General features: G+C 55.7%; 1 protein-coding gene across 1 annotated transcript; it reads right to left on the bottom strand.

Moving 5' to 3' along the window:
• Flnc (filamin C) lies at positions 1-27,976 on the bottom strand. Its single transcript, XM_026411665.2, has 47 exons — positions 27,279-27,976; positions 22,859-23,107; positions 21,201-21,298; positions 20,897-21,047; positions 20,692-20,810; positions 20,398-20,475; positions 20,039-20,201; positions 19,707-19,907; positions 18,223-18,360; positions 17,725-17,851; positions 17,431-17,567; positions 17,014-17,207; positions 16,805-16,918; positions 16,062-16,205; positions 15,735-15,858; positions 15,451-15,611; positions 15,083-15,173; positions 14,820-14,989; positions 14,489-14,606; positions 14,133-14,395; positions 13,146-13,743; positions 12,334-12,507; positions 12,087-12,249; positions 11,677-11,837; positions 10,936-11,103; positions 10,731-10,854; positions 10,277-10,433; positions 10,011-10,200; positions 9,824-9,847; positions 9,471-9,718; positions 8,559-8,658; positions 8,098-8,238; positions 7,681-7,809; positions 7,413-7,586; positions 6,651-6,812; positions 6,368-6,571; positions 5,765-5,917; positions 5,554-5,676; positions 5,177-5,419; positions 4,693-4,962; positions 4,456-4,593; positions 4,065-4,180; positions 2,788-2,920; positions 2,512-2,688; positions 2,096-2,314; positions 1,039-1,248; positions 1-898 (listed from the first exon to the last, which is right to left on the bottom strand). Exons 1-47 carry the CDS (start codon positions 27,631-27,633, stop codon positions 711-713), a joined length of 8,082 nt encoding a protein of 2,693 aa, XP_026267450.2. The 5' UTR covers positions 27,634-27,976; the 3' UTR covers positions 1-710.
• Between the last annotated feature and the right edge of the window lie 17 nt (positions 27,977-27,993).

Raw genomic sequence — 27,993 nt, 5'->3', positions numbered from 1 at the left:
TGCCTCTGCGACAGCCGCGCTTTATTTGGAGTTTTCCACCTAAGTGGCTCCCAGCTGAGCCACATGATATGTGCAAAAAGTCCCCCCAGAAAGCTGGGCCTCGCAATGGGTAAAAAAGGCCCTCATGGGGCAGAGCTGTGCAACTGTAAAAAAAAAAAAAAAAAAAAGACAGAGAGAGAAATCAGTCTCCCAGGAAGCCTGGCTTGGGCGAAGTATGTATTGCTTGAAGCCAGTCCAACGTAGCACTTGTTCAGGGACTGTTTTCTTCTCTGATTGTGCTTTCTTTTCCAAGTCCTTAAAGCTCTGGGGTTGTGGCCACCAGAGTGGCTAGACGCAGTCCTCAGGGGCCAGGGTACCTGGCTGGCAGTGTGGTTTGAAGGTGACTTCTCACACATAGACATCCCTAACAGTGTTCCCCGGCTGGTCTTGGCCCCACCAAGAAACTCAGGGCTTCCCAGGTTGCCATCAAGCCACATTCAAAGGAAGGACACTGCCCTAAGACAGACAAGGCCCTCCACCCCGCAAGGGCACAGTGGGGTGGGAGGCTGTGCCATTCACATCACACCCAAGATAGGTGTTTGCAGTGTCTGACTCTGTGCGTGTGCATCTGGGTGTGTGGCGTGTGTGTGTGGCGTGTGTGTGTGTGTGTGTGTGTGTGTGTGTGATTGGCCGGAGGTGGGGGCCGAGGCTGGGAGAGGCACTTCTGGGATTCAGGGCACATTGACTTTGAAGGGGCTTCCAGGAACACTTTCATCACCCCACTTGACAATGAGGATGTAGTCCCCTTTCTCCTTGACAGTGTAGGTGACGTTGTACACTCGGTTCCCCATGTGTTTCACATACACCTCCTCGCAGGGGGTCTTGGGTCCATGCACACCCACCATCATCATGTTGGTGCCTGGAGAAGGAGGCAGAGAGGGAGGACTCGCACCAGCATCTTCTAAGCCATACCTCACTTTCCCAGGGCTCCTTGCTCCCACCCCACACTTCCAGGCAAGCCCATCCTGAGGGATAGCCTCATCTCCCCCTGGAGCCTGCCTGCTTTGCTGCAGTCCACTGTGAAGGAGTTCTTCTGGCCCACAAAGGCCTGGGACAGCCCTGGGCCCCGCGTCACCACTTTGCTGGCATCTGAGGAGAACTTGGGGATGGAACTATAGCTGGAGCCACGGCTTGAAGATGACTTGGTCACAGTCTCCACCAGAACTGTGGATGTTTCATGAAGGCTGTGGCCTCCAGACAGCCGGGGACCTGAGGAGCAGAGTGGGTGGTCATGAGCCTGGTCAGAGGGTTTCCCTAGATTGTAGGCCCTCAGCCAGCACTGACAGCCTTCTGGGCCTATATCATGTGCTCCCACCTCCTGTCCTAACTATGGCATTTGAAGAGCACAGCCCCATTCCCAGTTAAGTTTCCATGCTACCAGTGCCAATTCCTGCTTCCCTCTAGGTCTTGGCCTCGGATAGCTCCATCTCTCATCCTCCTAGCCTTGGTCTGAAAACTTAAGTTAACCCACAGAGTAACTTTTATTTTAAAAAGGAATGTATGTCCAGTTGGGTGTGGTGGTGTACATCTATAATCCCAGCAACTTGGAAGGCTAAGGCAGGAAGATTGCAAGTTCAAAGCCAGCCTCAGCAACTTAGCGAGGCCTTAAGCAACTTAGTAAGACTCTCAAAATAAAAATAAAAAGGGCTAGGGATACTGCTCAGTGGTTAAACGCCCCAGTACCAGGGGAAAAAAAAAAAAAAGGAACAAATGTCCAACAAGTCCTTTAAAGAACTTCAGAAAGGGAAGCTGGCTAAACTTATTAGCAGCAAAAAAATGAGGGAAACCAAGAGGAAGGAAGCTAAGCTAAAACTTGAGGGTGTATTGCAAATAAAAGATTAATCAAGAGGTGGGTCAGAATAGAGAGGAAGAATTGGATTTTTAAAGGTGATTATGCACAACTTCACAGAATGGAATGCTATATAATCTGGGCCCACCTCCATTCCTGGTAAATTGACCATGATGTCTGTGGACAGACTGTGACAGATGTGAATGGGTACTGCAGCTGTCTAGGCTGGGCTGACCTGCATGGACCTCTCTGATCCAGGACACTCACCTGTCACCTTAGCTTTGAAGGGGCTGCCCACGATGTGCTGGGGACCACCATACTTGATGGCAATGAGGTAGTTACCAGGGGCCATGGGAGTGTAAGTGACTACGTGGCCCTCAGGACATTCCCGACAGTCCAACTGCACCTTGGAGGGGCCATCAATGGTGACAGACAAGGCCCCTGAGCCCGCATTCAGGGTATTCACAATGAACTCCGATGACACACCTAGAGACCAGAGGGAACAAGACCTTAGGCAGGAAATGATACAGCCAAAAGCTGGACTAGGCCCCAAGCACCCAGGCCCTCAGGCCCCCCAGGGCAGCACAGTGAGGATTGGGGACTCAATGAGCATTGCCCTTATCTCCAAGGCAAGATAGTAATGATGCAAATCTACCCCTTCCTTGTAAGCTCCAGGCACTCACCAGTAGTGCCTCCCTCAAGCCCAGGACCATAGGCTGACACCAAGCCTGGATCCCCAGCCTGGCTCTGCTCCCCAACGCGGATCTTGAAGGGGCTTCCAGGGATGTGGGAACCATTGAACTTGACATCGATGGAGTGGACACCATTCTCATGGGGGATGAAGCGGATGGTATGCTTATCTGTGGAGCAGAAGTTTGATGGATGAATCTCCCTCCTTCATCACCCCTTCCCAGGAGGGTCTGGCCTGGCAGAGGGTCACAGGGGCAGGGCCAGCTCACCACTATCCAGCTCAGAGACATAGCACTCTTCCACAGCACCTGAGGGTGTGTGCACCCTAGCATCAATCACACCCCGAGCACCATTCAGCTGCACTGCAAAGGATGCCGGCTGGTTCACCTTGAGTCCAGTTTCCTGCAAAGACCACAGGGGACACTCAGAGTCCTGGGAGAATGGGGCTAGATTGGTCCTCTTTTCAGCCTGTCCCCTCCTGCCAGGCCAGCTGGCAGGGAGGGATGGAGGAGGCAGGGGCTGGTCTGTAACTCTCTGCATCCACACCTGCCATGAGGTGGGCACCACCCTAGCCATGCTGGGTTCCGCAGTGGATAAGGGATGATGTGTCCCTGTCCTGGATGAGGAAGCAGAGATCCAATACTATAAAGTGGGCATGGTGGCAGAGAAGTGAGTGTTTGACAGTGCTGTGAGGGCTGCAGGCGCCCCTGAGGTCAAATGTAGAAGGCTGAATGTGGCTGGGCTGGCCAGGGGGCACTTCTGGGAATAGGTGAGCCAAGAAGGAGGACTAAAGGGAGCACTAGAGAACTCTGGGGGAGGGGATTCTGGGCTGGGGATGGAGCCTGGTTCTAGGGTCAAGGGAGATATATAAGGGCTCCTGTGGGCTGACAGGACTTCCCTGAGGGGCAGCTGGAGGGGTATGGTGGCTTGGCCTTCTCCTGGCCCCTGTGTGTCCCTGTACACTTGATAAGGGTCTGATTGGCACATATTCCCACATGACAGAAGTGAAGGAAGTCAGGTTCTCTCTACAGATCACAGCAGGACAAAGCAAACGGGTTCTCAGAAGCCAGGAGAGGCTGTAGCTCAGGCCCTGATGCCACGTGCATTTGCCTAGGAATCCTTAGCCTCTCTGCAACCAGCTTGTTCTTATTTTGTATTGATTATATATATATATTTCTGCAGTACTGGGTATTAAACCCAGGGCCCACATGGCAAGCACTCTATCACTGAGCTACATCCCCAGCTCTACTTTATATTCTTATTCTCATGAAATCATTAGTTTATAACATTCAAAAAGAAATGGGACAAGAAATTTCAGGTGACAATACAAACAGGGAAACCAAACTTGTAAAAGGAAGAAATAAGGCATGGAGTGACACAGCAGGGGCACATCAACAGCGACCCAGACAAGTCCTTCAAGGGCCCCACCCTGTGCTGTACAGTAGAGAGAGGGGACTTCTGCTGACCAGCTCTCCCAAGAAGTCCCTGACCATGCATATTTCTGCCCTCTCTCGGGTGGTAGAGAGACCCAACCCCTGGAACATACCTGGAGGCTGGTAACTGTGAGACGGCGGGCATCATCTGAGAGGGAGGCCACAGGCACCACAAAGGGGCTGTCTGGGATGTGCTCATCATTGAACTTGATGGAGACTTCATAGTCACCTGGGGAGGGAGGCTAGTCAGCACAGGTCCCAGAAATGGGGAGAGCAGGGACATAGCCACCCACTCCAGCATCATCCTGGGACAGACTCATTAGGTCCCAGCCCAGCTCTGCAGACACATTCCCCAGGGGTGGGATGGAAGAAGACCAGGCAGGGAAAGAGCAGGGGCAAGTAAGGGGCTTCCTGCAGTCCCCAGCATTTTCTCCTGGTCAGTGAGCAGAAACCCAGTCTGGAAAGTCAGGTTGGCTCAGCCCCAACCCCAGCATGGACCACTACCTGGCTCTTGGACAACATAGGAGACACCGCAGGAGCCATCTTTGCGGTCCTCAAATGCAATCTCCGCCTTGCTGGGACCCTCCACGGCGATAGACAAGCCCCCTGCTCCTGCTTCTCGGGTCCAGATGCTGAACTCAGCTGCATTCAGGGAAGAGCAAGGGTGGCACTTAAGCACCACTGCCCTTCACACAGGCTTGGCCGTTCTACCCCAAACACCCACCTGGGCCTGCCCCTCACCTGGCACACCAGCCACACCTCGCTCCAGCCCTGTGCCTCCAGCACGCACTTTGTGAGCACCACCTTCACCCAGTGGCCCTACAGTGAACTGAAAGGGGCTGCCGGGCACATGTTGGCCACGGTACTTGACAGCGACTGTATGAGGCCCCATCTCCTGGGGCACAAAGCGCACGCTGTATGCACTGTCCTCCCCTTCAACGATCTCTGCAGCTTCAGTTTTGCCTGACGGGCTGGTCACCTGCGCAGTCATGTCCTGAGAGCTGGCCTCACCTGCAGGGTGGTGGGGGGACATCAGTGCAGCAAGGTGCTGACCCTGACCTCCCTTCTCAGTAGAGTCGCTCCTCTGCTCAGACCAGCCCTGGCTGTCTGGGACAAGTCTGCCAGGGTCAGGGCCTGGCTGATCTCACCCTCCCCTCCTGTCTCAGGTGACAGAAGGCCCAGCTTCCCTAGGTGGACCGGACCCAGCCCAGCACTCTCTGCTCACCCTCCTGCTGCCGGGTGATGCTGCCGAAGGAGCCCAGGCGTTCCCGGCCCAGGAAGTCCCCGAAGACAGCAGGGAACGGGTCCCCACCGACTTGAGTGGACTCCTCCACCCGCACCTCACGCTTGGTCTCCCCGCCCCGGGTCTTGCTGATCTCTGTCCGCTCTGTGCGGGTATACGTGTGGCTGCTGCGTGTGAAGGTGCGAGTCAGGCGCTCCTGGGCAGACACCATCTGGAACCAGTTCCCTGTGAGACACCAGGGAGCCAGAGTGAGTACACAAGGTGAAGAGTCGGCAAGCAGAAAGGGGACCCTGGGGGCAGCTCTGGCCCAGCCAACCCTTTCCCCGCCACCCTGCCCCCTGGGCTCTTCCCAGCTCTACCTGGGATCTTGAGGTTGAGGTCACAGGTGCTGCCAATGGTGGCGATGGAAGGTGCCTGTCTACGTCGGGTGATGCTTTCCTTCATGCGGCCCTCACCAGTCACCTTCACAGTGAAGGGGCTTCCTGTGGGATGAAGGATGGGTAGGATGCACAGACCATCCAGCTCTCAGCCTCCTCATCTGCCCCTGCCTAGCCCTGACTACAGCCTTACCTGGAACGTGCTTGTCAGCAAACTTGATGTTGATAATGTAGGTACCAGGCTCAGTGGGGCAGTAGGTGACTTTGCATGTGCCATCCTCCATGTCCTCACAGTTGATGTCCACCTTGCTAGGGCCTTCAATGCTCAGCCCCAGACCCCCATAACCTGGGGGAAGAATGAGGGTATTTCCCTCAGCCCTACACCACCCACACCATACTGCTCTCCCTGCCCCAAGCTGTAGGCTCTGCCCAGAATGAAGGGCCAGCTCCTATAGTAACCTCCAAGGAGAAAGTGGTACCATGGAAGGAGAAGGGGTGAGCCAGGTACTGTCTGCAAAGGTCCGGGGATAGGCAGTCTAGAAAATTCCCTAAGGCAGTCCTATTGGATTCCAGGGATTGAGGGATAAACTCGGGATGGTTGTTTTCTCTTCAAAGTGAGAAAACTGACAGAGGATATTTACTTTCCTCCAAATGGGTCTCAGACTCTAAATCCCAACAGGGACTATGCAAGGAAGTTCAGGGAGAAGGGTATGACCAAGGGCATGCTGGATGGAAAAGAAGGACAAGTACCCTCTGGAGGGTTCAGCTGGAATGGGGTCACTGTGGCAAGAAGTACCTGCGTTACGAGTGTCTACGATGAACTCTGCCACCTGGAAAGTGTGTCCTTCTGAAAGGCCCTTGCCCCAGACCCGAACCTTGCTGGCATCCCCAATTTCAGATGGCCCCACCAGGATCTTGAAGGGGCTGTTGGTGACATGCTTGCCACTCTTGCGCACGCTCACCACGTGTTCCCCAACCTCCTTGGGGGTGAAGGAGATTCCTATGGAGAGAGGGTGTCAGGTAGAGCGTCCCTGTGAGACCCCCTCCCCCTAAGGTGCCTGTCAAGACCCCACACTCACCAATGTGCCGGTTGGGCAGGCGCTTCAGCAGGCAGGGCTCCTCATTACCGGACGGGGCGCGGATGCTGGCAGTCAGCAGGCTCAAGTCACTCTCTGTGATCTTCAGTGACACATCCGTGGAGGTGCCAACATTCAACTGTGAAGTCCTCATAGAGTCATCGCCTGTGGGGCAGTTGGGGCATAGTTCTATCATGACTCCAGGCAGGCCTTGCCCTTGCAGAACCCCCCAGGACAGACCCTGCTGGGCTCAACAGAGACCCAGGGCCACTCACAGAGGCCCAGGCCCGGAGACTAGTGTCTGCATTCACATTTGCTGCCAACACCACAAAGGGCCCTGCACCCCAATTCCCCATGGTTGCCTCAGTCCCACAGGGGCTAATCTCTAAGTGGACCCTTGTGTATTCAATCCTGAGTCAGGCAGTGCATTGGAAACAAGACCACACAGACCCCTTCCTTGCTGTGTGTCTCTCATCAAAATACTTAGCTTCTTTGGGACAAGTTTCCTCATCTATCAAAAGGAATGACAATACCCAGCTTCTTGAGAGAAACTTGAAAAACAAAATGAAATGTCTTTCAAAGCACTGGGAGGCTGGATGTTTCCTGACTGCTGCACAGAATAGTATTCCTACATTTATCCAAAAATGCCCTCCTCCACCTCAGGGGGGGCATGGGCCCAAATCCCTGAGTGACTTGAACAGGCCGGCTTGCACATATGCTGTGTGCTGTGTGTTGTAGGCTCTGTCCCACCAATATCCACCCCACCTGTGATCTTGGCCGTGAAGGGGCTCCCTGGGATGTGCTTGTCATCAAAGCGCACAATGATGCTGTAGTCCCCAGGAGCCGTGGGCAGGTAGGACACTGTGCAGGTGCCATCCTTATTGTCCTTGCAGGTGATCTCTGCCTTTGATGGGCCCTCCACAGCCAGCGACAGACCCCCTGTAGGTGGAGGGGGGACTGAGATCAGAGATTCTGTCCTTGCCCCTGCACCTGACCTCCCTCCATCCATGTCCCCTGCCTGTGCTCTCCTCACCTTCTCCAGCATCCTTGGTGACAATGGTGAAGGTAGCTGGCTTGTTGACCATGCCATGACTCAGGCCTGGCCCATAGGCACTGACATGGCGGCTGTTGATGGCATCCACATAGAACTGCAAGGGGCTTCCTAGAGGGAGACAGAGACAGAGGCTGGGTCAGCACAGAGACAGAGGCAGCCTGTGTCCCTCTTTGCCCCAACACCTTCCAGCAGCCTACCTGCCAAGCCCTGTATCTCTGCCATAGGAACCTGGCTCATGGAATCCTACCCCCCACCAGGGATGTAAGGTTCCTCAGAGCCTCACGTGCATCTGCACATGGTAGGTTCTCAATAAATATTTATTCAAAGAAGGAAGGCAAGACTGACATGGATGCCAGTTTCTCTTGCCAAATACAGCATGGCCCGACCCCAACTCACCAGGGATGTGGTTGCCATCATACTTGATTCCCATCTGGTGCAGTCCTTTCTCGGTGGGTGCATATCTCACTGTGATGGTACCGTCCTTGTTGTCTGTGATGTTGGGTCTCGCAGTCTTCCCGGAGGGCATCCGCACCTCCCCTGCAGGCCAGACACGGTTACATGGGGGACCCTGGTTTTTCCCACTACAAGCCCCTGTTGTCCCAGGTCTTGCTCCTGTATGGCTCTGGTTTTACTCCAGAGGCAAGGCACCCAGTCACAGCCTGGAGTGGCAGATGAACCCTGAGCCAGGAGATAGATGCCTTGAGCCTAAGTTCTAGCTCTGCGCAACTTGCTGTATGACCTTGAATAGTTCAATTCCCCTCTCTGGGCCCCAGTTTTCATCTTTAGAACAAGAGGGTAGGCCTGGGGTAAGGTCTCTGCCCTCGGGGTCCTTGAGCCTTAGGGCCCCAGAAAGGTACCTGTGAGTTCCCCTTTCTGCACAGTGAAGGGGATGACCAGGTTGAAGGGCCTCAACATGGACTCCAATGGCTCAACAGGTACCACTGGCTCCTCTGTGGCCTAGGCAGGTGAGAGGAAATAGTCAGTGGTTGGGAAAGGCTTGGGAGTGTGACCTGCCACATGACTACTACTAGACAGAGCAAGGAAAGAACAGGATGTTAATGGTAAAACCTGAGAGGGAGGAAAACGTGCCAGCTGTAGGAGGAGAAGTGCCCTGCCCTGGTGGGGCTGCACCTGCCAGCCTCATGCCTGCCTGCCTTCCTAGAGGCCCCAAACCATGCCCCAGCCCTGGCTGCAGAAGAATAGAAGGAAGAAATGAAGAAAGGGAGAAGAGCAGGGTGGGGCCCGCCATGGGAGGCGGCAGTACCCAGTGTGTGGGGCAGGTGCCAGGCCGGGGAGGGACGTAGGGCTGGCGCAGTTGTGGCACTTCAGAGGGCTCCTCCACGTGGGGCAGGGGGTCACAAGCCTGGGGAGGCAAGGCATGGGGCACAGGATGTGGTGAGCCTACAGGACCAGAGCTGACTCAGAATTGCCCATGGACATGCAGCCTAGGGGAGACACCCTGAGTATTCTACCCTTGTTATCCTACAGAACCTCCTCTGGGGACAGTGGCCTGAGGGTTAGAGAAGTTTCTGAAGAGAGGGCTAATGCCACTGGAGCCTGAGGCAGCACTGACACCTCTCACTTAGGGAGACTGTGGGAACAGCAAAGGCTTGATTCTGGAGTCCACTGGCCCCAGGATTCAACAGATGTGGGGACAGGTTATGGGATTCCTTGGGGACACCTTCTGGGATCCCTTACTGCTGCTAAGAGGGTGTGGGCCCCACCCTCTCCCAGTCGCCGTCTAGCCCTGCCATGGCTGTGGAGCTTACCAGCACGTGGAAGGGGCTGTTGGGGATGTGCTCGCCTCCAAAGCGGATGGTGATGACATACTTGCCCGGCTCGGGCGCTGTATAGTAGATGTCAAATGTACCATCATGATTCTCAACCACATCCACATCAAGCTCTGCTCCATCTGGCGTAGACACTGTGCAGGTCACCTTCCCCTTGCCTGCTGCCTTAGCATCCACTGTGATTACAGTCTCCTCTCCGATCTGGATTCGGGGACCCAGGCAGGCACCTGCCACATGGAAAAGCCAGGTCAGGTCAGGAGCTGTGGGGGCTGCGCCCAGTCCTCTCCCTTCCCAGATCTCCCAGGCCCCCAGCAGAAGAGGAAGGCACTCACCCAGGCCATGGCCTCCAATGGACACTGGAAAGAGAGCCAAGTGTTAGGCCCTGTGGCACTCAGTAGGGAACTGGGGGTGGGAAGGGCTGGGGGACAGGATCTTTGGCCACAGGGACTGGGCTGCAGATCTGGATGTGCTTTGAGGAGGTTGGATGGAGAAGGGCAGGGAAGTGAAGTGGGTGCCCACCTGTGACAAGGCACTTGCTGGCATCCCCAGTGGGCAGGGCATGGATGCGGAAGGGCGAGTAGGGAATCTCATCGCCGCCATACTTGATGGTGATGGTGTATCGACCACTCATGTCTGGCAGGTAGGACACGGTGTATGTGCCGTCCCTGTTGTCTCTGATATTGGCCTTCTTGGGCTTACCCTCAGGGTCCTGGAGAAGAAGCAGAGGTCAATGCCTGCCTGTGCCTACAGCCTTCCCAGGACAGAGGGGCTGCACCTGGACTCACCAAGATCTGCACAGTGAGCAGCCCCTCCCCAGCATCCCGAGCATCGATGGTGAACTCCACGGGCAGGCTGGCAGGGATGCCAGAGGCATTGAGGCCAGGGCCGCTGGCCCGCACCTTGCTGGCATCATGGGCTGGAAGCACTTTGATCTTGAAAGGGCTTGAGGGGAAGAAAGGATAGACAGTTGACTGGGGTCCCTTCTCATCTTATGCATTGAGTTCTTCCAACAAATGGACAGGAGTGATTACTCTGGTGCTAATTACAATGCCAAAGTCCCTAGGGCTGTGCTGCTTTAAGGGCAGTGAACTCTGGGGAAGAGCAGGGCGGGGCAACCAGACTGAGTGAGGCTGTGACAAATGAAAGAGGTTCTCCCCAAAGTCTGGCACTGGGCCTGCAGGTGTGGCCCCCGAAGCAGCTCTTGTGGCTCAGTATGGAGAGCCCAGGGCCATCCCTTACCTGCGTGGCACCTCCTGGTCAGCGTACTTGACTGCTACTGTGTAAGGCCCATCAGTGGCAGGGGTATAGTGGACAGTGTGGGTGCCATCTCCATTGTCACGCACCTCTACAGGTTCAGCCACTCCTAGGCAAGGGATGCAGGGTCAGAAGAGTCTCCTGGGACCCCACCCTCCTTCCCTCCCATCTTGTTCCAGACATATTTTACCTGTGGGGCCCAGCACAGCCACCTGCAGGGGGGCTCGGCCAGCCTGACTGCAGTCCACTGTGAAGGTCTGGGGTACCCGGGCCCTGACACCGGCCCCCAATCCTGGCCCGGAGCACTTCACCTTCCCAGGATCGACCACGTCCTTCACAGGCACCCGGAATGGACTCCCTAGGAGAAAGACATTAATTAGTCTTTACCTACCTGCCTGGGAGAGTCTCCCTGATGCCTGGAACTAAGGAGAGGCAGCTTCCCCTGCCTGAGATGTCCACAGGGAGGCCAGACAAACAGGTGAAAATGCTTAGGAACTTGATAAAACAACAACAACAACCAAAAAATAAAATAAAATAAACAAACTGGGCTATAGACTAAGGTTGGGCAAGAAAGCAAGAGGGTGAAAGGTAAAAGTGGCCAGTGAGCCAGTGACAGGGCCCTAGACTGAGTGACTAAGCCCAGTGAGTGGACCTGCATGATCAAGGTCTGGCGCTCCAGGCAAGGGCCTCTGGGAATTAACTGGAGGGGCTGCCACATTCACAGCACCCACTGCCCGGCCTCTTGGCCAGACTCAGAGTACCCAGGCCACCTTCCAGCCATCTGAGCTCCTGCTCCAACATGCTTCATGCTTTGGGGTGCTCCCTCTTCAAATCTGCACATCCAACTTCCCTTCAGTTTCCCCCTCATGAAACATACATCCTGCCATCCTCCCTTGCCTTCCCTGAGCCTGTGCCCACCCTCTTTGCACACCTGGGATGGGCCGCCCCCCAAAGGTGATGTTGACGTCATAATCTCCAGGGGTGAAGGGAATGTACTCCACAGTGCAGCTACCATCTTTGTTGTCTTTGCAGGACATCTTAGCTTCTGAGGGTCCCTCGATGGCCAGGCCTAGGCCCCCAGTGCCGGCTCCCCTGCAAGATGATACCCTCATCAACTCTGCTAGGACCAGTGAGAAGGGCTAGAGAGGGCTGAGGGACAGGGACAGCTAAGGAGGAAGGAGCTACAGGGGCTGACTAGGGATACTGGGGAGGTTTGCTCCTAGGTCACTCCAGAGAGGATGGGGTATGGTGAGGCACAGATAGAGGACAATTGAGAAACACAAGTGGCTCAGATCAAGGGGGCTACAGCCTCAGGTCAAGGTTAGACAAAGTGAAGGATACCTAGTTTCCACTGTGAAGCGATTGGCCTTGTTGACCAAGCCACCCTCCAGACCTGGCCCAAAGGCTCTGACACGGGTGGGGTCACAGCCCTCAGTCACACCCACTCGGAAGGGGCTCTTGGGTACAGCTACATCATCATACAGCACCTCCACCAGATGCACACCTAGAAGTCAGCCAGAGTCAGTCAGGGTCACAGCCCCCACCATCCCTGCCCTGGGCACATCATAATAAGCTCCCAGTCCCTTACCCTCTTCAAAGGCCGTGTACTGCACTCGGTAGGTGCCATCCCCATTGTCAGTCACATAGGTATCAGTCTTAGCGCCAGAAGGGTTGAGTACACGAGCTGTCACGTGGTTGCCACCTGCGGCTGTTAAGGATCTTGCATCCACAGTGAACTCAGTAGTCACCTCTCGCAGGACACCTGGATCCCACAGAGGCACACTTAGTCTGGTGCCAGCCTTCATGCAGTCCCTCTTGACCCTCCCCTCCTCCATGCTGTTCTTCTAAGTACAGCCTGCTCACCCTCAGCACCCCCTGTGAGCTCCATGCTGCCCCCATGCCACTCCCTTCACCATTTGGTGACAATCTCCACCCACATCAGCTGCTTCACCTGCCCTGAAGGGCAAGTCTGAATCTTACATGCCTCTGCCTGGCCCATGCCCAGCCCAGGGTCTGGCCCCCTGCAGGCAGCCCATGTACACCACCATCTCCTGACCGCCATCATCTACCCCAAACCTTTCCCTCTGTACCCTCGTGGGCAGGATTCTTAGCTTTCTTGGATTAGGAATCCCTTGATCTGGTGAGTGCAAGGATCTCCCCAGAAAAATGCTCAGAGGCAGATATCATTTTTGTGACAAGAGTAGAGACCAGTGTCCATGCCCTTATGGTCCCCTTCACTCCTTCTCTGGAGTATCTGAGCACCTATAGATTGAGGCTGCCCCAGTCCTCCATTTTACCTCAGTCCTCAGCTCAGCTTCCCTCCCTCCCTCCTGCTGACGACCTCACTCCTTGAATCCTTGCCCTGCAACTTGATCACTGCTGTCTTTTCCTCTTACTCACCATGTGGCTCCACACCAGGCCCAGAGACCTTGACACCACTGGTGTCAACAGCTGGCTGCACATGGACACGGGTGGGAAATTTGGGGATGGGGTGGCCTCCGTATTTGATGGTGATAGTGTAGGTGCCAGGGAAGGCAGGGCTGTAGGTTATATGGTAGGTGCCATCGGCGTTGTTGTGGATCAGCACCTCGGCCTTGACGCCCGCATCTGACAGAATCTCAATGGTCAGTTCTGCCTCACCCGCCTCCGAGCAGTCCACAGTGAAGGTGGCTGCCTCTCCAGCCTTGCCACGTTCCAGGCCCGGCCCACTGGCCCGCACCTTGCTTGGGTCGAACACAGGCTGGATGGTGGCCTTGAAGGGCGAGCCAGGGATGTGGGCTTCAGCAAACAGGATGTTGATGGTGTATTCTCCTGGCTCTGTGGGCAGGTAGCTGACAGCACACGAACCATCACCATTATCCTGGCACTCGATCTTGGCTTCGCAGGGGCCCTCCACCGTCAGCCCCAGGCCTCCTGTGCCAGCCCCCTTGGTGTCAATAGAGAATGGTGCAGGGGTGCCTACCAGCCCGCCCTTGAGACCAGGGCCATAGGCACAGACCTGGAAAAGGAGAGGCATGTGAGTTCCCTACCTCTGGCCTATCCCAGGCTGCACCACCTCCATGGCTGCCCACCTAACTGAGCACCTTCTACTGTAGTAGCTACCACAGAGTGACTACTTAGAACAATTCCAGGTGCAGACAAGGAGGTAGAGAGATGAAATCATTTGTCCTATTTGTTGGACCTAGAATTCAAGCCCAGGTCTGATTCCAAGGCCAGGCTTTTAATAACTGTCTCTATGGAAGGTCCTGACGTAGGGGATAGTCCTGGCCCTGGACCCTTGGCTGTGCCCACTCCAGGTACATAAGACCTTCTGGCCTCTATCCTCTATCTGTATGAATCATCTATATTCCACCAATTCCTGCCTCCCACCAGCTCCCATCTCCTCACCTTGGAGGGGTCAGGGGGCAGGACACCTTCCACAGCAAAGGGGCTTCCAGGCACTGGGTGTCCATCATAGGTGATGTCCACTTTGTAGGGCCCCTCCTCAGGGGGCATGTAGCGCACAGCCTGGGCATCAGCTCCACCCCCAGGTTCCAGCTTGCAGGGGATAGGTCGTCGGGAGGGTGAAGTCATCCGCACATCCAGCTGGCCCTGACCACCAGCCCCTCGTGTGTTCACAGAGAATGCCTGTTCCTGCCCCACAGCCACCTCTACATGGAGGGCAAAGGACACAGTGAAGAAGAGACTCCAGCCAATTCCACCCCAAAACCCCTCACTCCCACGGAAGTTCTTGCCCCACTTACTGCTGTTGAGGCCTTGAACTTTGACTTTGCTGAGGTCCAGTGGGGGTGCCACATTCACCACAAAGGGGCTTTTAGGGACAGGGTCCCCACCATAGGTCACTGTGACTGCCATATTGCCCTATTGGGTACAAGAGAAGGTCAGAACCCGGTGGCTTAGATACCACCTGGCAACATCCCATGGGCCTTTGTGGACCCTGATGCTCAGAGAGCAAGAGAGAGGACTGGAGGCAGGAAAAGGAAAAGGATCCAGACCCGGGTCTATGAGATTGGAGGAGGGACACCCAATCCCTAGTCAGCAGGACAGGCGAGGGCATGCAGGAGTGGGACACACCTGCTGGACAGCAGTGTACTTGACAGTGTAGGAGTAGTCGTGGTTGTCTATGATTTCAAAGTCCCGCACAGCCTCGCCCTTGGCTGCCCCAGCAAATTGCACGTCCAGTTTGGCCTTGCCAGCTCCCTTGGTCAGCACCGTGAAGTGAGTGGGCTTTCCAACTTCCACACCTGGGAGACCATCCAGAGGTGACAGTAAGGGCCTGGCAACCACTACCCCCAAACCCAACCTCAAACCAGCCCCACTCCCTGCCTGACACTCACCTGTGCGGTTTAGCCCTGGGCCCTCAGCCTTAACCTTGCTAGCATCATGGGACGGGTCTACTTTGATGTGGAAGGGGCTGGCAGGGATCTCCTGGATGTGGAAAAGGCTTTGTCAGGACTTTACCCTGTGGAACACACCCCCGTGCCAGGCTAGATGCTGTCAGTATGCCCCAGGGACCCAGTGGGGACAAGGGTGGCCTCTGAAAAAGTCCGCTGGTGTTCTGTGAGGCATGCTGCCCGCAAACAGGAGGGTTCTGGCAGCATCTGTGTAACTGTGTCTCCCCATCCCTGAGACCAGGTTTCCAGTTGTCCCCATAGACCTCCACCATGCAGGCTTTATGACTATTGATAACTGCAGGCTGGGGTACCTGGTTGGCAAACAGCACCATGATGGTGTAGTGGCCGGCCCCTGGGGGTGTGTACTTGACTGTGAAGGTATCGTTGTCATTCTTGATGATATCAAAGTCAATGTCAGCCTCCGCAGGGCCCACCACGCCAGGGGCACACTTGATACCAATGCTCACGTCACCTGAGGAGAGGCAGGCAGGCAGAGGCTGTGAGTGGAGCTCAACAGCCTCCCACACCAACAGTCACAGGAGCTGTGCCCAGGGGTGCCCCTCCCGCCTGGACCCCACCCCTGGGCTGCTCACACCTTGCCCTGCCTCGCTGCAGTCCACAGTGAAGTAGGTGGGCTCGTTGGCCTTGAGGCCTGTCTTCTCCACTCCGGGGCCATACACCTTCACCCGCTCAGGGTGGCTCCCTTCTCCCACATTCACCTGTGGGCAGAGGTCAAGGCTCAGCTCAGTGCACCTCCCTCAAGGCCCAACCCTCTCCCTGCACCACCCATCACAGCCTCTTTGTGGGAGCCATGAGGCAGGAAGGATGGCAGAGGCCCAGGAATAGCCAAGGTCTGCTATGTGGGCCTGGCCTCTTTCCGGGACCCCTAGCAACAGGCAGGGGGAAAACTTAAAGGACTCACCCTGAAGGGGCTCTTGGGTATGTTGACGCCTCCCCAGGAGATGATGATGGTGTGTTTGATTGGCTTGGTAGGCACGTAGGAGCAGCGGAAGGTGCCGTCACCATTGGGGATCACCTTGATGTCGATGGGGCAGCCATCTGCATCCTGTGGGCAGCACCCAAGCAAGGTTTGTAGTGGCATAGCCACCTCAGACAGTGCACTCCTCGCTGGCCTCAGCACCCCTTCTTTCCCACCTACTAACACCCACACACCCTAGCACTGTAGAACCCAGTGCCACGTGCTCTGTTGGCCAGGGTCCACCCTAGGAGCCAGGAAACCAGCTTAAGGCTATCTGTAAGGCCTGCTCCCCTAGCCTAGGTTGCCTGATCTCTAAAATGTGTTGTTTGGGGAGAGGCTGTACTAAATTGATGTTCCTAGAATAGAATAGAGAGCCTTGTAAAGAAGAATTGATCTCTTGGAGCCTTAAGACCATGTTCATTAACCTCTAGGGGTCAACAGACACCAGTCTGAGAAACTGACTTGAAACCAAATTCCTAGTTGGTGAAATCATCTTTCAATTGCAGATTAATAGTATGAATATGAGTATTTTTGTAAAATACGTTTTTAATATTAGCATCAGTAAGAAAACAGTTTTAAATTTCCCATAGTCCTTATGGGCCCATGACTACTGTGACTTTATAACCTCCTTTTGAGAGGCCCCTGCCTTGGGTAATGACAGCAGTAGAGACTAAGCAGTGCCCTACCTGGGCATAGAGCTTCAGGTCTCCTTTGCCAGCTGCACGAGCATCAATGGTGAACTCGGCAGGCTTGTCCACGATGCAGCCAGTGGGCTCCAGGCCAGGCCCAAAGGCCTTCACCTATGTGGGGCAAGAGAGGGGGGCTGAGTTGGGCCTGGAAGAGGTCCAGTGCACCCCATTCCTGTCCTAATCAGTGTGCAGGAGCTGGGACACACCTTGTCTGGGAAGCAGTCTGGTGGGGCTGGCTGGATGTGGGCAATGAAGGGCGAGTCACGGATGTCCTCGTCATCACAGATGACATGCACAGCATACTCCCCTGGCTCTGTGGGCCAGTACCGCACGTCGCAGGAGCCATCTCCCTTATCATCACACTCTATCTTGGCCTGTGAGGGCCCCTCAATGGAGAAACCTGGAGCAAGGTGGGGAGGGTCAGAAAGCCCAAGGCATCTTGGACTCTTAGGCAGGTACTACACCCCTCTCCCAACTTCCACCCCAGAAACCGTTATGTCTCATCTCCTTATGTTTCCTGATATTCCTCAGATTCCTACTCTCTGTCCCCAAACAATCCCCGGCATCCCTCCCCATTCACACCTCTCCCCAGCATCCCTACCTTCTGCCACCCAGTCACTTACCCAGTGTCCCCACTTCTGTGCCAATGGCCTCCACCACAAAGTCAGCAGACTTGCCCACCTGGCCAGTCTCCAAACCGGGGCCCCAGGCCCGCACCTTCTGTGTTCCTGCCTCTGGGCTCACCTGGACCTCAAAGGGACTAGGACAAACAGGGAGCTGGGGTCAATGCCAGGAAGTACACCTGCCAAAGGCACCCCTCCTCTCTTCCCTCAAATCCCCATGCAGCTCACCTCCCTTACTCTCCCCCATGATGGTCCAGACAGAAAAGCATGGGGCAGGGGCAGCATGGTACTTACCTGCGGGGGATGGCATAGCCACCCCAAGTGATGGTCACCACATACTTCCCAGGCACCACAGGGTAGTACTCGCACTCAAACACTCCATCCCCAGCCTCCCGCACCTTCACTGGCTCCTCTGTGCCCTCTGAAGAAGATGGGGATAGGGGTGCAATCAACGATCTGTGAGGCCCAGCTTCTCTATCCTCTCAAAGAGCCCTTGGGCCCCAAGCCAAATTGGGGACAGTGCTACTAGTGGGCAGAGGTAAAACTCAGGGCAGGGACCACATGTCGTCCCTGTGCATAAGAGCCCCGTATAACACATAGGGCAGAGAGAATTAATCCCAGATTGTAGACCGGGAGGAGCTGATGTACCTGAGATTCCATGGTGCCTCTTTGGAGTCTCTCCTGGTGTGTGTGGTGCTGGTTATCATTGCCCTTAGACTGTCAGAACTATAGGCCATATTTCCTCCCTACACCCCTACCCCCAGTTCCTCAGCCCTGGGCCTTGGTACTCACTTGGCCCCTTGACTGTGACCTTGAGTTCACCGCTGCCAGCACCCTTGGTGAACACCTTGAAGTCAGCCACCTCTTTCACACGCACACCTTTGGGCTGTAGGCCTCGTCCAGAGGCCCGGCAGGCATTGGGGTTGCAAGCTAGGGAGAGGAAGAAAAGGGAGGTCAGGGCCCTGGACAGATTCTTTGCTCCTTGTCACCATCCCCTCACTGTGCACAGTCCTCCTGAGCCCCTCAGAGACACAGGCCATGGCTTCAGGCAACCTTGCCCTGGGCTCTCTTATATTTCCATCACAATTGGAGTTGCTGGGAGCCAGGCTGGGCAGGAGGCTGGCTGTGGGCCCCAGGTCAAGAGGTTACAAGAAACCCTTTATGTGTGGTCCTTAGAGCTGGTGTCACTTTGGAGGAAGGCATGGTACAGCCTAGGCTGAGAGTGGGCTAAGAAAGACAGGGAAGGGCCCTTATGCACACCCAAGGCCATTGACCTAGAGCCATCTGGGCCTTCTCAGAACCATCATAGCAACCTCAGGAACTAAATCATGCCACAAAATATCCAGCAATGCCATGGAACAAGAGCTGTTCCATGTAACATAAAGCCTGACATGGAGCATGGACAATGCATGGGAACCAGACTGCCACAAAGCACTGGCAAGAGTGGGGATCTCAGCCTGATGCAGAATACACAAAATAGCATGGAATACATGATGCCACAAAATGGGCAATGATGTGTAATCCAGACCTACCTAGGGTGTGCCATAGGATGTAGACAATGGCACAGAACCCAGGGCCTGCCACAAAACACATGCCATGGCCCAGAGCCTAAATGTTATCATAGAAATCATCAGGCAAATGGCAGGGAAGCTAGCTAGACCTTCTATGGAACACAGGCAGTAGGGCAGCGAGAATTAATCCCAGATCGGAACCTAAGCCTGTCATAGAATGCCACAGAGTAGGGAAATGAATCTGTACTGTGTGGACCATGCCACACAGCATGGGTAAGGCCAGTCAGTTATGGCCATGCCTGGCCCAGCCTCTGCTGACAAGTACTAACATGGTGCCACTCTCTTGGTCTGGTGCTCGATGGGGTATGGAAGGGAGAGGAGACAGCCAGAGTTAAGTGCAGGAAAAGAATTGGTATGTGTGGGGGGGTCATCAACTGAGGGCCTGATGAGTGGGTGGGGGCTAACTATGTGTGGTCCTGCTGCTTCCCCCTCAAGGGCTCCATGTGCCACCTACTCTAGTTTCCTTCCATGGTCTCCTGACCCTCCTCTTACCCATTCCAGGATGCTCAGGGTGGGTTCATGATAAGGGTAAGATCACCCAGAGCTCTCCCTAGCTGCTCCTTCTGCTCATCTCAAGCCCCGCTACCTACCCCAACCCTGTGGATTAAGTGCCTCACTTTCCACCAATTTGGCAGAATTTGGTGACAGGTCTCTGCATTTTGGCTTTCATGAGGGTTATTGTGAGGATCAGTGAAGGGTCCTTACCTTCTGCCACATGAACAGGGAAGGGACTGCGGGTGATGGGGGCACCAGCGAAGGCCACATGCACAGTGTGTGGCCCCTCCATCACAGGCCTATAAGTGCAGCGGAACGTGCTATCGCCCTTATCCTCCAAGGCCACCTCTACTGTGTCCTGTCGGCCCTGTGGGTCCACAATCACCACAGCAACATCACCAGTGCCAGCCCCTGTAGTACAAAGGATACCATCAGTGCCCACTCTGGAAACACACAGCTGATCCTCATCCTGAGACCACCCAGGTCCCCATTCACACACATACCCATATGCCATCAGGGCTGCCTGTCTAATGTGCCCTTACCCGCAGTGTAGATGTCAAAGTAGGTGGGTTTATTGGCCACATTACCCACAGGTTCCAAGCCAGGGCCACGGGCTGACACCTTGTTGGCATCCCCTAAGGCCATGCCCACATTCACTTCAAAGGGGCTACGCTCAATATTCTGGCCAGCAAAGAGCACAGTCACCTGGGGATGAGGGGTCAAAGGTTAGCTACTAGGGCAGACCAGTTCTGAGAGGGGATAGAGGGGCAGAAGAGAGCCAAGGAGGGCAAGAGATGGATGGCTGGTACATTGGGAAGGGGTGGGGTGTGGGCTGAGGGGGTCCATTTAGTCACAGCCATGAATGAGGATGATGGGAGGGCAGGGGCCCACTGGGAGATACCTTGTGTAATCCAGCGACCTTGGGCACATAGGAGACAGCATATGTGCGGTCCTTGTCATTGTTGGGAACCACCTTGGCCTATCAGGAAGGAAAAAGATGGAAAACCACAGTGGTTGTAGCCCCACCTGATCCCATAGTGTCCAGGGCTCCCCAGCCCCAGGAAGTCCCCATGGTATTGCCTTCCTAGCCTCCAAAGCACAATGGGTGGCTTTGGCAGCCACCTCTAGGCCATTCCTGCTGTTGGTCCCATGGCTTCTGGTTCCAATCCCAACATCTCCAGCAGCCTCTCCATACCTCCTCAGTGTGGCCCTCGGGGTCCTCAATGTAGACCAGCACTTCACCCACGCCTGCATCCACTGTCTGCACAGTGAAATGTGCAGGCTGCAACACGGTGTTGCCCTGAGGCTCGATGCCTGAGGGGCAGAAGCAGAGCTCAGATTATCAGGGGATCCTACGTGTTCCCAGTTCCCCAGGGGGGTTCTCAAGGCTCAACACTAACCAGGCCCGTAGGCAATAGCTTTCTTTGGGTTCAGCTGCTTAGATCGAACAGGGGCACCAGGTTTTAGTTTGGCCTTGGGGAACTGGGACAGGTAGGTCATGACAGAATGCTCATCCACGTTGGGGTCCACGATCTCCTCAGGGGCAATCACCTGCCACAGGAAGGAACAATGTTTACATGGGCTCCCCACCTACCCAGAAGCCCCAGTTCTTACCTGCATCCTGGCCAGGTATCCTTATAGACCCAACCTCCACCCCTGCCCCTTCTGCCCCTATGTCCCACCTCACCCCATATGCCAGTGTACCTGGGGCACCCCGAGCCAGTCGTCTGCCTGCTGCATGGCTTCTCGAGCATTCTGCACAGGCTGGTTGGGATCCCAGGCCTCCCAGTCAGGACAGAGGCCTGGAGAGATGGTGGAAGGAGACAACAGTTAGGGGAAACCAACCAGCCAGAGCACGGAGGATGTGTTCACTAAGTGAACTCCCTCGGTACCTGTGACTTCACAACCCTTCTGGCCAGCTCTAGGCCCCTTACCAGCCAGGTTCTGGCTGCCCCTGACATCCCAACTCATCATGCTCATCACTGGGTAGGCACAGCAGCCCTCACTAGCACCAACAATAAGCCCTTTCTGCCCTGGTTGACGCAGCCTGGCACCAGCCCTACTAGCCAGCCTCCTGCCTGCCCAGGACCCAGTAGAGACCCTGAACACAAACCCCCATGAGGGACCCTTTCCCAGGTCCCTTTTGCCTCATTCCAGCTGCCTCAGGGATAGGTAGAGGAGGTGAGCACCCACCCTTTCCCACACATGCTTCTGATCTGTCCCTTCACAGCTGCCCTGTAATTCCAGCTCTTCCCACACTTCCCACACCAGCCTTAGAGTATCCCTCTCTCTTACTAACTGCCACTTGGGGAAACTGAGGCACTGAAAGGCTTGTTGGAAGAAAATGAAGTCTTCTTTATGGCCATCAAGAGCCCAGCTTCCTGTCAGAAGAGTGCTGAGGCAACCCCAGATCACCCTGTAAAGGGGTGCAGGGTTGGAGGGGCTTAGTCCAGGACAAAGCTGGAGGGGGGCAATGAGCAGCGGTGCAGGGAGGGGGCCAGCTCAAAGGCTGGAATCCATGACTGGCTGGAACAGCTGAGGTCACTGCTGGCAGCCACACCAGTCGTGGGCAATGGCTCAGCAGCTGGGAATGTTTCCCAGGAGGCACCCCCGCCTCCCACCCCTGCTCCCCAGCTGACCCCAGGGTGGGGGAGGATTCCCTGAGGGATTGTGGCTCCTCAGGCAGGGCCAGAGACCTAGGTTGGAAGAAGACCTCTCTTCTGAGAGAAGGGTCAGGAAGGAGCTGTCAACAGGTGGCTCATACTGCCTTAGTATTTTTAGGGCCCTGGTCTTCTCCCACCTGATCAGTCCAGGGCCTACACCCGGAGGAGTGGAGCTAGGTCACCTGTCACTGGGCAGTACCTTGCTGCCTCAGCCCATACCATCCTGAGTTTCAACTGCTTCGCAAAGCTGATCTCACAAAGAAGAGGCCTCTCTGGGTCTAACTGGGACCTTCTTGCTGCAAGCCCCACTCCATCTCCCCTCTCTCAGCTCAGTGGGAATGGTGTCCATGTGGCAGAGTAGGCAGCTCATGGAGCAGGGAGTCCAGGCCTTGGGCTCCAGGTACTTTTGCCACAAACTGTACAATCATAGACAAGTCACTGGCCCTCTCTGGACCTGGCTGTCCTGGCCTATAAAATGAGTTTTAAACATTTTCCTGTCCCTGCAGAATATAGTCCACCCATGGGGTAAGACCTAATTCCAGCAGTGATTCCTGGCTAGAGGAATAACCCTCCCCCAGGTGATCCTGACCCCCCAGGCCCTGGGGTGTACATTCTGACAACCATAAGCCTCAGCACCCCAGCTCATTCCCACTGTCCTTCTAGGCTAAGGGCTCCATGGTATGCCCACTGCCTACTCACCAGGAGCACAGTTGTCCACAAGAGCACCCAGAGCCTTGCCGTCTTGCCAGTCTCGGTTAAAGTTGGTGATGGGCAGCTGGGGCACCTTGTTCTGGATCCAGCCAAGCAGACGCTGCTTAGGTGTCTGTTTGCGGGCATCCTCATCATCCTCATCCTCCCACATGGGCATGGAGATGGAGTAGTGCAGGATCAGTGTCCAGATCAGGCCCAGGATCAACTTCAGGTTCCCATCCACAATAGCCTTGCTGTCTGCAAAGCAGAGGGAACAAGCCGTCTCAGGAGGGACCTTAAGGTCAGACTCCTTCCTCCAGAATTTATCCCTTTCTCAACCTACCAAATTCCCTCTAGCAAGGCCTGGCCCAGAATGACAAGCCCTCTCTGGGTTCCAGCTTCAGACTCAGGCTGCACCTCTCTGCTCCTGTGCAGGTATTTCCACCTCTGCTGCCACACTTGAGTCTGCCTCTGATCTAAGCAAGCCATCCTGCCTTTGGCCTTACTAGACTGCAGTTCTCTTGGGGATATACACTATTTCATTTTGTTTTTTTAACCACCTAACTGACATACAACAAATGGCATATATTAAAGAATACAATTTGAAAAGCCTTGAAAATAGGCATATGCCCACAAAGCTACTGTTACCAATCAAAAATAATTGGCACAGCCATCACTGCCCAAATTTCCTTGTACATACTCCCTCTTGTGATCCCTTTCTCCTGCCTGTTCTTGTTCCATCCTCCCAGGCAACAACTGATCTGCCCTCTGTCATATAGATTAGTATATGTATTTTCTAGGATTATGTATAAATGGAATTATACATTAAAAATACAAATTTATTGGTCTGGCCTAGAATTTAGGAGGGTCTCAACAAAAATGGTTGAATGAAATACTTTAAATCTTAGAGAGGAATGTGATCTGTTCCATTCCATTCACACTCTACCCCAAAGGCCATAAGGCTTTTGGAACAATGGGGTTCTAGGAGGAGGAAAGGGTACATTGCATGCTCAATAAGGCTTGGAAATTGTGTTGCAAAATGCGGGGGGCCAGTCGGATCTCACAAGTGCCCGGGGAAATGTCACTCATGTGGGTTCAAGTGTCAGGCTCAGACAGAGGCTATCCACTATCTTCTCTGAGCTGTTTTCCTAAGATTTTAGAGACCCAACTCCCCTTTAATAGTCAAAGGGAAATGTTCAGGAGGGGAGGGGACTAGAGTATAGATTTTGGAATCCAGCTTAAAGGATAATGCAGGTCTGAAACCCATCAGCTTCCCTGAGCATTGCTCTTAGGAAGTAGGGAGTGGGTGGAAGACTCAGTCTTGTTTATTGATGCTGCCTGATGAGAGAAGGTGGAGCTGGAGGCTCCCCTTTCCTAGATCTTGGGGGAGGGTATCAGGAGACAGGGGTCTAGGGAACCCCTGGCATCCCCCCTCCACTCCACCTGGCCCTGAAGGAAGAATCTCTTGGCCTCCCTGGCCCTGGGGCTTAGCCCTTCAGCTCTCCCACCCTTCACTGATTCATCCTTCCTTCCCCAGCAGCTCCCCAGCCCACCCCTTTCCCCTGGCTTCCCTGCAGCACAATGGTTTGGCAGCTCTGGGGTTCCATGACACACTCACTGCCGGCCTCCTGTGCTTTCACTCTTTCAAACACACAGGCCCACAACACTTTCACACAATCTGGACGTCCCAGTGCCCCCAGCCTTTCATGGCCCTTGACAGCCTCCAAAGCTAGGGTCTTACACACCCAGAAGTGCTTCTTACAAACTGGAGCCAGACCCTGGGAGGGAGGCCTTGAGGCTTCAGGATGGGGGTGGGTGAGGTAGAGAGGGGGTCATTCATGTTTGCTGGAGAGAAAGTTTTTCCCTAGCAACTGGCCCTGGGCCAGACAGCAAGTGGTCCATGGTTTAGGGCAGGAGAGAGGCATCTGGGCCCAGAGTCCCACCCTGGGAGCAATGACCTTCCTCTCCCTCGCCTCTCTCTAGGAGGCCAGGCAGAGGGGAAGAACTGTATTCTACCCAGGCTTCTTCCTGTGCAACAACCCACCAAATCACCATTCCCTCTGCCTGGGGATACCCCCAAAGGAATGGGAGGAGCCAGACAACTAGTCCTGGACACCCCTGCCTGGGGGGGGGATGGAGAGAGGAGAGAGAGGGCTGGGCCAAGGGAGGTGCTGGGACAGCTGCTGCCCCCTCCAGCCCCTCCTTCGGCTATTGGCTCCCGGAGAAGGAATAGCAACTGGGGAACAGCTGCGGGACAGGGCTGCCTCATAGGCCTCTTTGTTCGGAGGGGCTATGGGGTGGTGGGGGCCTTCACAGGGGTGCTAGGAAAGAAAAGGCACACAGCTTCTTCAACCCGGCCAAGGACCCCACCTCCAGCTCCCACTCCAGGCCCTGACTTCCCTTCTAGGAAGAGAAGTGGAATGTCTTTGTGACCCTTGCTCCCTCAGGTGCCCAAATGTTCAGTTTCAGTCCGAAGACAATGCCCAGGAGACTCCCCGGATAGCCCCTTCCCACCAATAAATGGAATGGGAAGCCAGAGAAGCAGGATGCCCCCCTCCTCCACTGTGGGCAGGTTCCTTTATGTCTCCTGGGGTCAACCAGGCTGGTGTCTCAGCCCCTCCCCGCAGCCTCACCCCGGCCCAACAGCTGAATTGCTGACAGCTTATCTCATCAGCGGGAGTGAGCCACTTGGCCCAAAGGGGGTTCAGCTCCCCTTCCTCTCAGCAGGAACCCAGGGAGCTTCCCTCCCGCCCCCAAACCAGTGCTGGCTTCTTCCCTTCTACTCGGATCCGGCCCCTCCATAGCTGAGCCAAGGGGGGCTGGAGCCAGGCACCGACATGGGGGAGGGGAGAGGTGCACAGGGGAAGGATGAGGCCTGGAGAGGGGCCTGCTGCTCCCACAGCTGGGAGGGAGGGGAGGCTGAGTGGTTTCTATAATGTTTTGCAGAGGCCTCAGTCCTTCCCCTGGAGACCCACCTGGGACAGTCAGTCCTACTTTTCAAATCCCAGCATGGAGTGTGATGATGACCCCAGGGCTGGCTCATGTGTGACCCACCCCCCCTAATTCTTCTAGCCTTCAGCCCCACTACACACACCAGGGTCCCCTCCCCCACCCCTTGCCCTCAGGCTTGTCCTTCTGGAAAGCTCAGAGACATCTGCTGTGTCACGGAGACAGGGCTATTTCCAGGCCAGGCAGGAGGGGGTGAGGGGTGGCAGTATTGGGACAGGAGGAGGTAAGGCCTAGGGAGGAGACTGGACAGAGCAAAGGGCCCCAGACTGACCTCAGCTGCTAATTCAGGAGGGCTGGAGATGGCCCTGAGGGAAAATGAGGGTGTACAGGCATCCAGTTATCTAGACAAGACTCTGGGACAGCCTGTGTGGGGGCACCTAATCCCATGTACAACTTCCCTAGAGCTGAGGCCGGTCAGGGGGCCCTTTCTTAACACAATAGAGCTCTCATGAACTCACTACAGGGGTGAGGTGGGAGTCTGTCCCTGGCCTCCAGCCTACAAGGAAAGGACAGGTTATAAGGGGAGAGGCAGCCTCTTGCCACTGGAAGCCCACCCTGGGAATTCTGGGCCCCCAGAGCTAGAATGCCTCCCCACCCCCACCCAGCACTGACACACCTTCCAAATCTGGTTACACTCAATGACTTCCTCCCCTCTGCAGGACTTCCCCTCCCTCCTCAAAGCCCAGACTGTTAGCTACAGCCAATCCCAAGCATAGGCGGTGGGTTGGGGCAGGGCAAGGACAGGCAAGAGCCCCCCTCCAGGGAAGGCTAAAGCAGGAGGGCAGGCAGGGGTTAAGGTTCCCTGCCTTAGCTCAGTGCCTTTTTAGGTTTCTGAGGCTGGGCTCTGCCTGCCCCATCCCAGGACTGAACCCAGCTGCAGAGCACATGCCTACAGAGGGCCTCAGTGGAGCTGACAGGCCACCAGCTTTCCCGGGCCTCTGAGCTCAGAGAGAGATCCAGGGGGTGGTCAGGATCTGTCTTCAGTCTGGTCTTCCCCTTGGAGGGGCTGGGAAGCCATTTGCTTTTTTGGGATCCGGAGTATACCCCCAGAATCAGCTATGGTTACTGGCCCTTTTCTCTCAAGCATGCATAGGAGCTGTTCAATGGAAGGAAAGGGGACAGCGAGGGAAGCAGGTTGGTGGGAGAGCTCATGGGGAGGTTGTAGCTGCAGGGCTCAGAAACGGAAACCTCAGGACTTCCCAGGCCACTCAGGGAGTGCTCATTGTCCTGAGAGGGGTGTCAAGGTAGTGCCCAGGTGGTCTGCATTGGTTGGGGGGAGAGACCAGGCCAGGGTCCTCCCCCTGGTCCCCATTCCTATCTCATCTCTCAGATCCTGATGGGCCCACCCGAACCTATATCCCCTACCCACATGGGACCACCTCTTCCCTATTGTGACCATGCCCTCATCGCCCACACTGACCGATGGACACGAGCTTGATGTGCTCGCGCTCCAGGAACTCAAGGGCCACAGATACGTTCTCCAGCTTCATCTGGCGGAAGTTGGGACGCGGGTGGAACTTGCGGTACATGCGCTTCTGACTGAGCACCTCAAGCAGTGCGATGAGGCGCAGCCCGTCGCTGAGGTCGCGCTGCAGGTCGGTCAGGCGCTTGCCCACGCACTTGAGGTGCTCGTTGCACCAGCGTGTAAATGTGTTCTGCTGGATCTTCTTCCACGGAGCGTCCTCTGCTAGGTCCTTCTCTGTGGACGGCATCTCGTCCGCCTCGTCGCCCAGGCCGAGGCCGGCGGCGTCCGAGTAGCCACTGTTGTTCATCATGTTGTCGGAGCGGGGACGGGGTTGCGTGGGCTGGGGGCTTGGACTGCGGGTGCTAGCGAATGCTGTTGGGCGCTGTTGGGCTGCGACCGCGGGACTCGCTGTTTTGCTCTGCGCTCTCTTCTCCAACTTCTCTTGCGCCCTGGCTGACCGGGTTCTGTGGGCCTCCTAGGCTCCTCTGCGGCTCTCTGGCTCTGGCTCTCTCTCTCTCTCCGGGGGCGGAGCGGTGCTCGGGAAGTGAGGGCCAGGCCGGGCCGGGGGGTTTAAGAAGCCCCCGGGCCGATGGCCCCCCCCAGCCGCGCCCGCGGCCCCCGGGTCCACGTCAGAGCGCCGGCCTCCCAGGAATGCCGCCCGGCCCGCGGG

The sequence above is a fragment of the Urocitellus parryii genome, chromosome 3 (assembly GCF_045843805.1).
Source record: "Urocitellus parryii isolate mUroPar1 chromosome 3, mUroPar1.hap1, whole genome shotgun sequence".
NCBI lineage: Eukaryota > Metazoa > Chordata > Mammalia > Rodentia > Sciuridae > Urocitellus > Urocitellus parryii.
This window is presented reverse-complemented; position numbering and strand designations above follow the sequence as displayed.

Bases quoted from the DNA above. Each gene is read 5' to 3' on its own strand.
- Flnc (XM_026411665.2), bottom strand. From the start codon at position 27,633: ATGATGAACAACAGTGGCTACTCGGACGCCGCCGGCCTCGGCCTGGGC. The intron at 17,568-17,724 runs GTAAGTACCATG...TGTTTGTCCTAG, and splicing joins GGCTATGCCATCCCCCGCAG to TCCCTTTGAGGTCCAGGTGA. The intron at 14,990-15,082 runs GTGAGTGTCAGG...ATGGTCTCCCAG, and splicing joins CCCAGGGCTAAACCGCACAG to GTGTGGAAGTTGGAAAGCCC.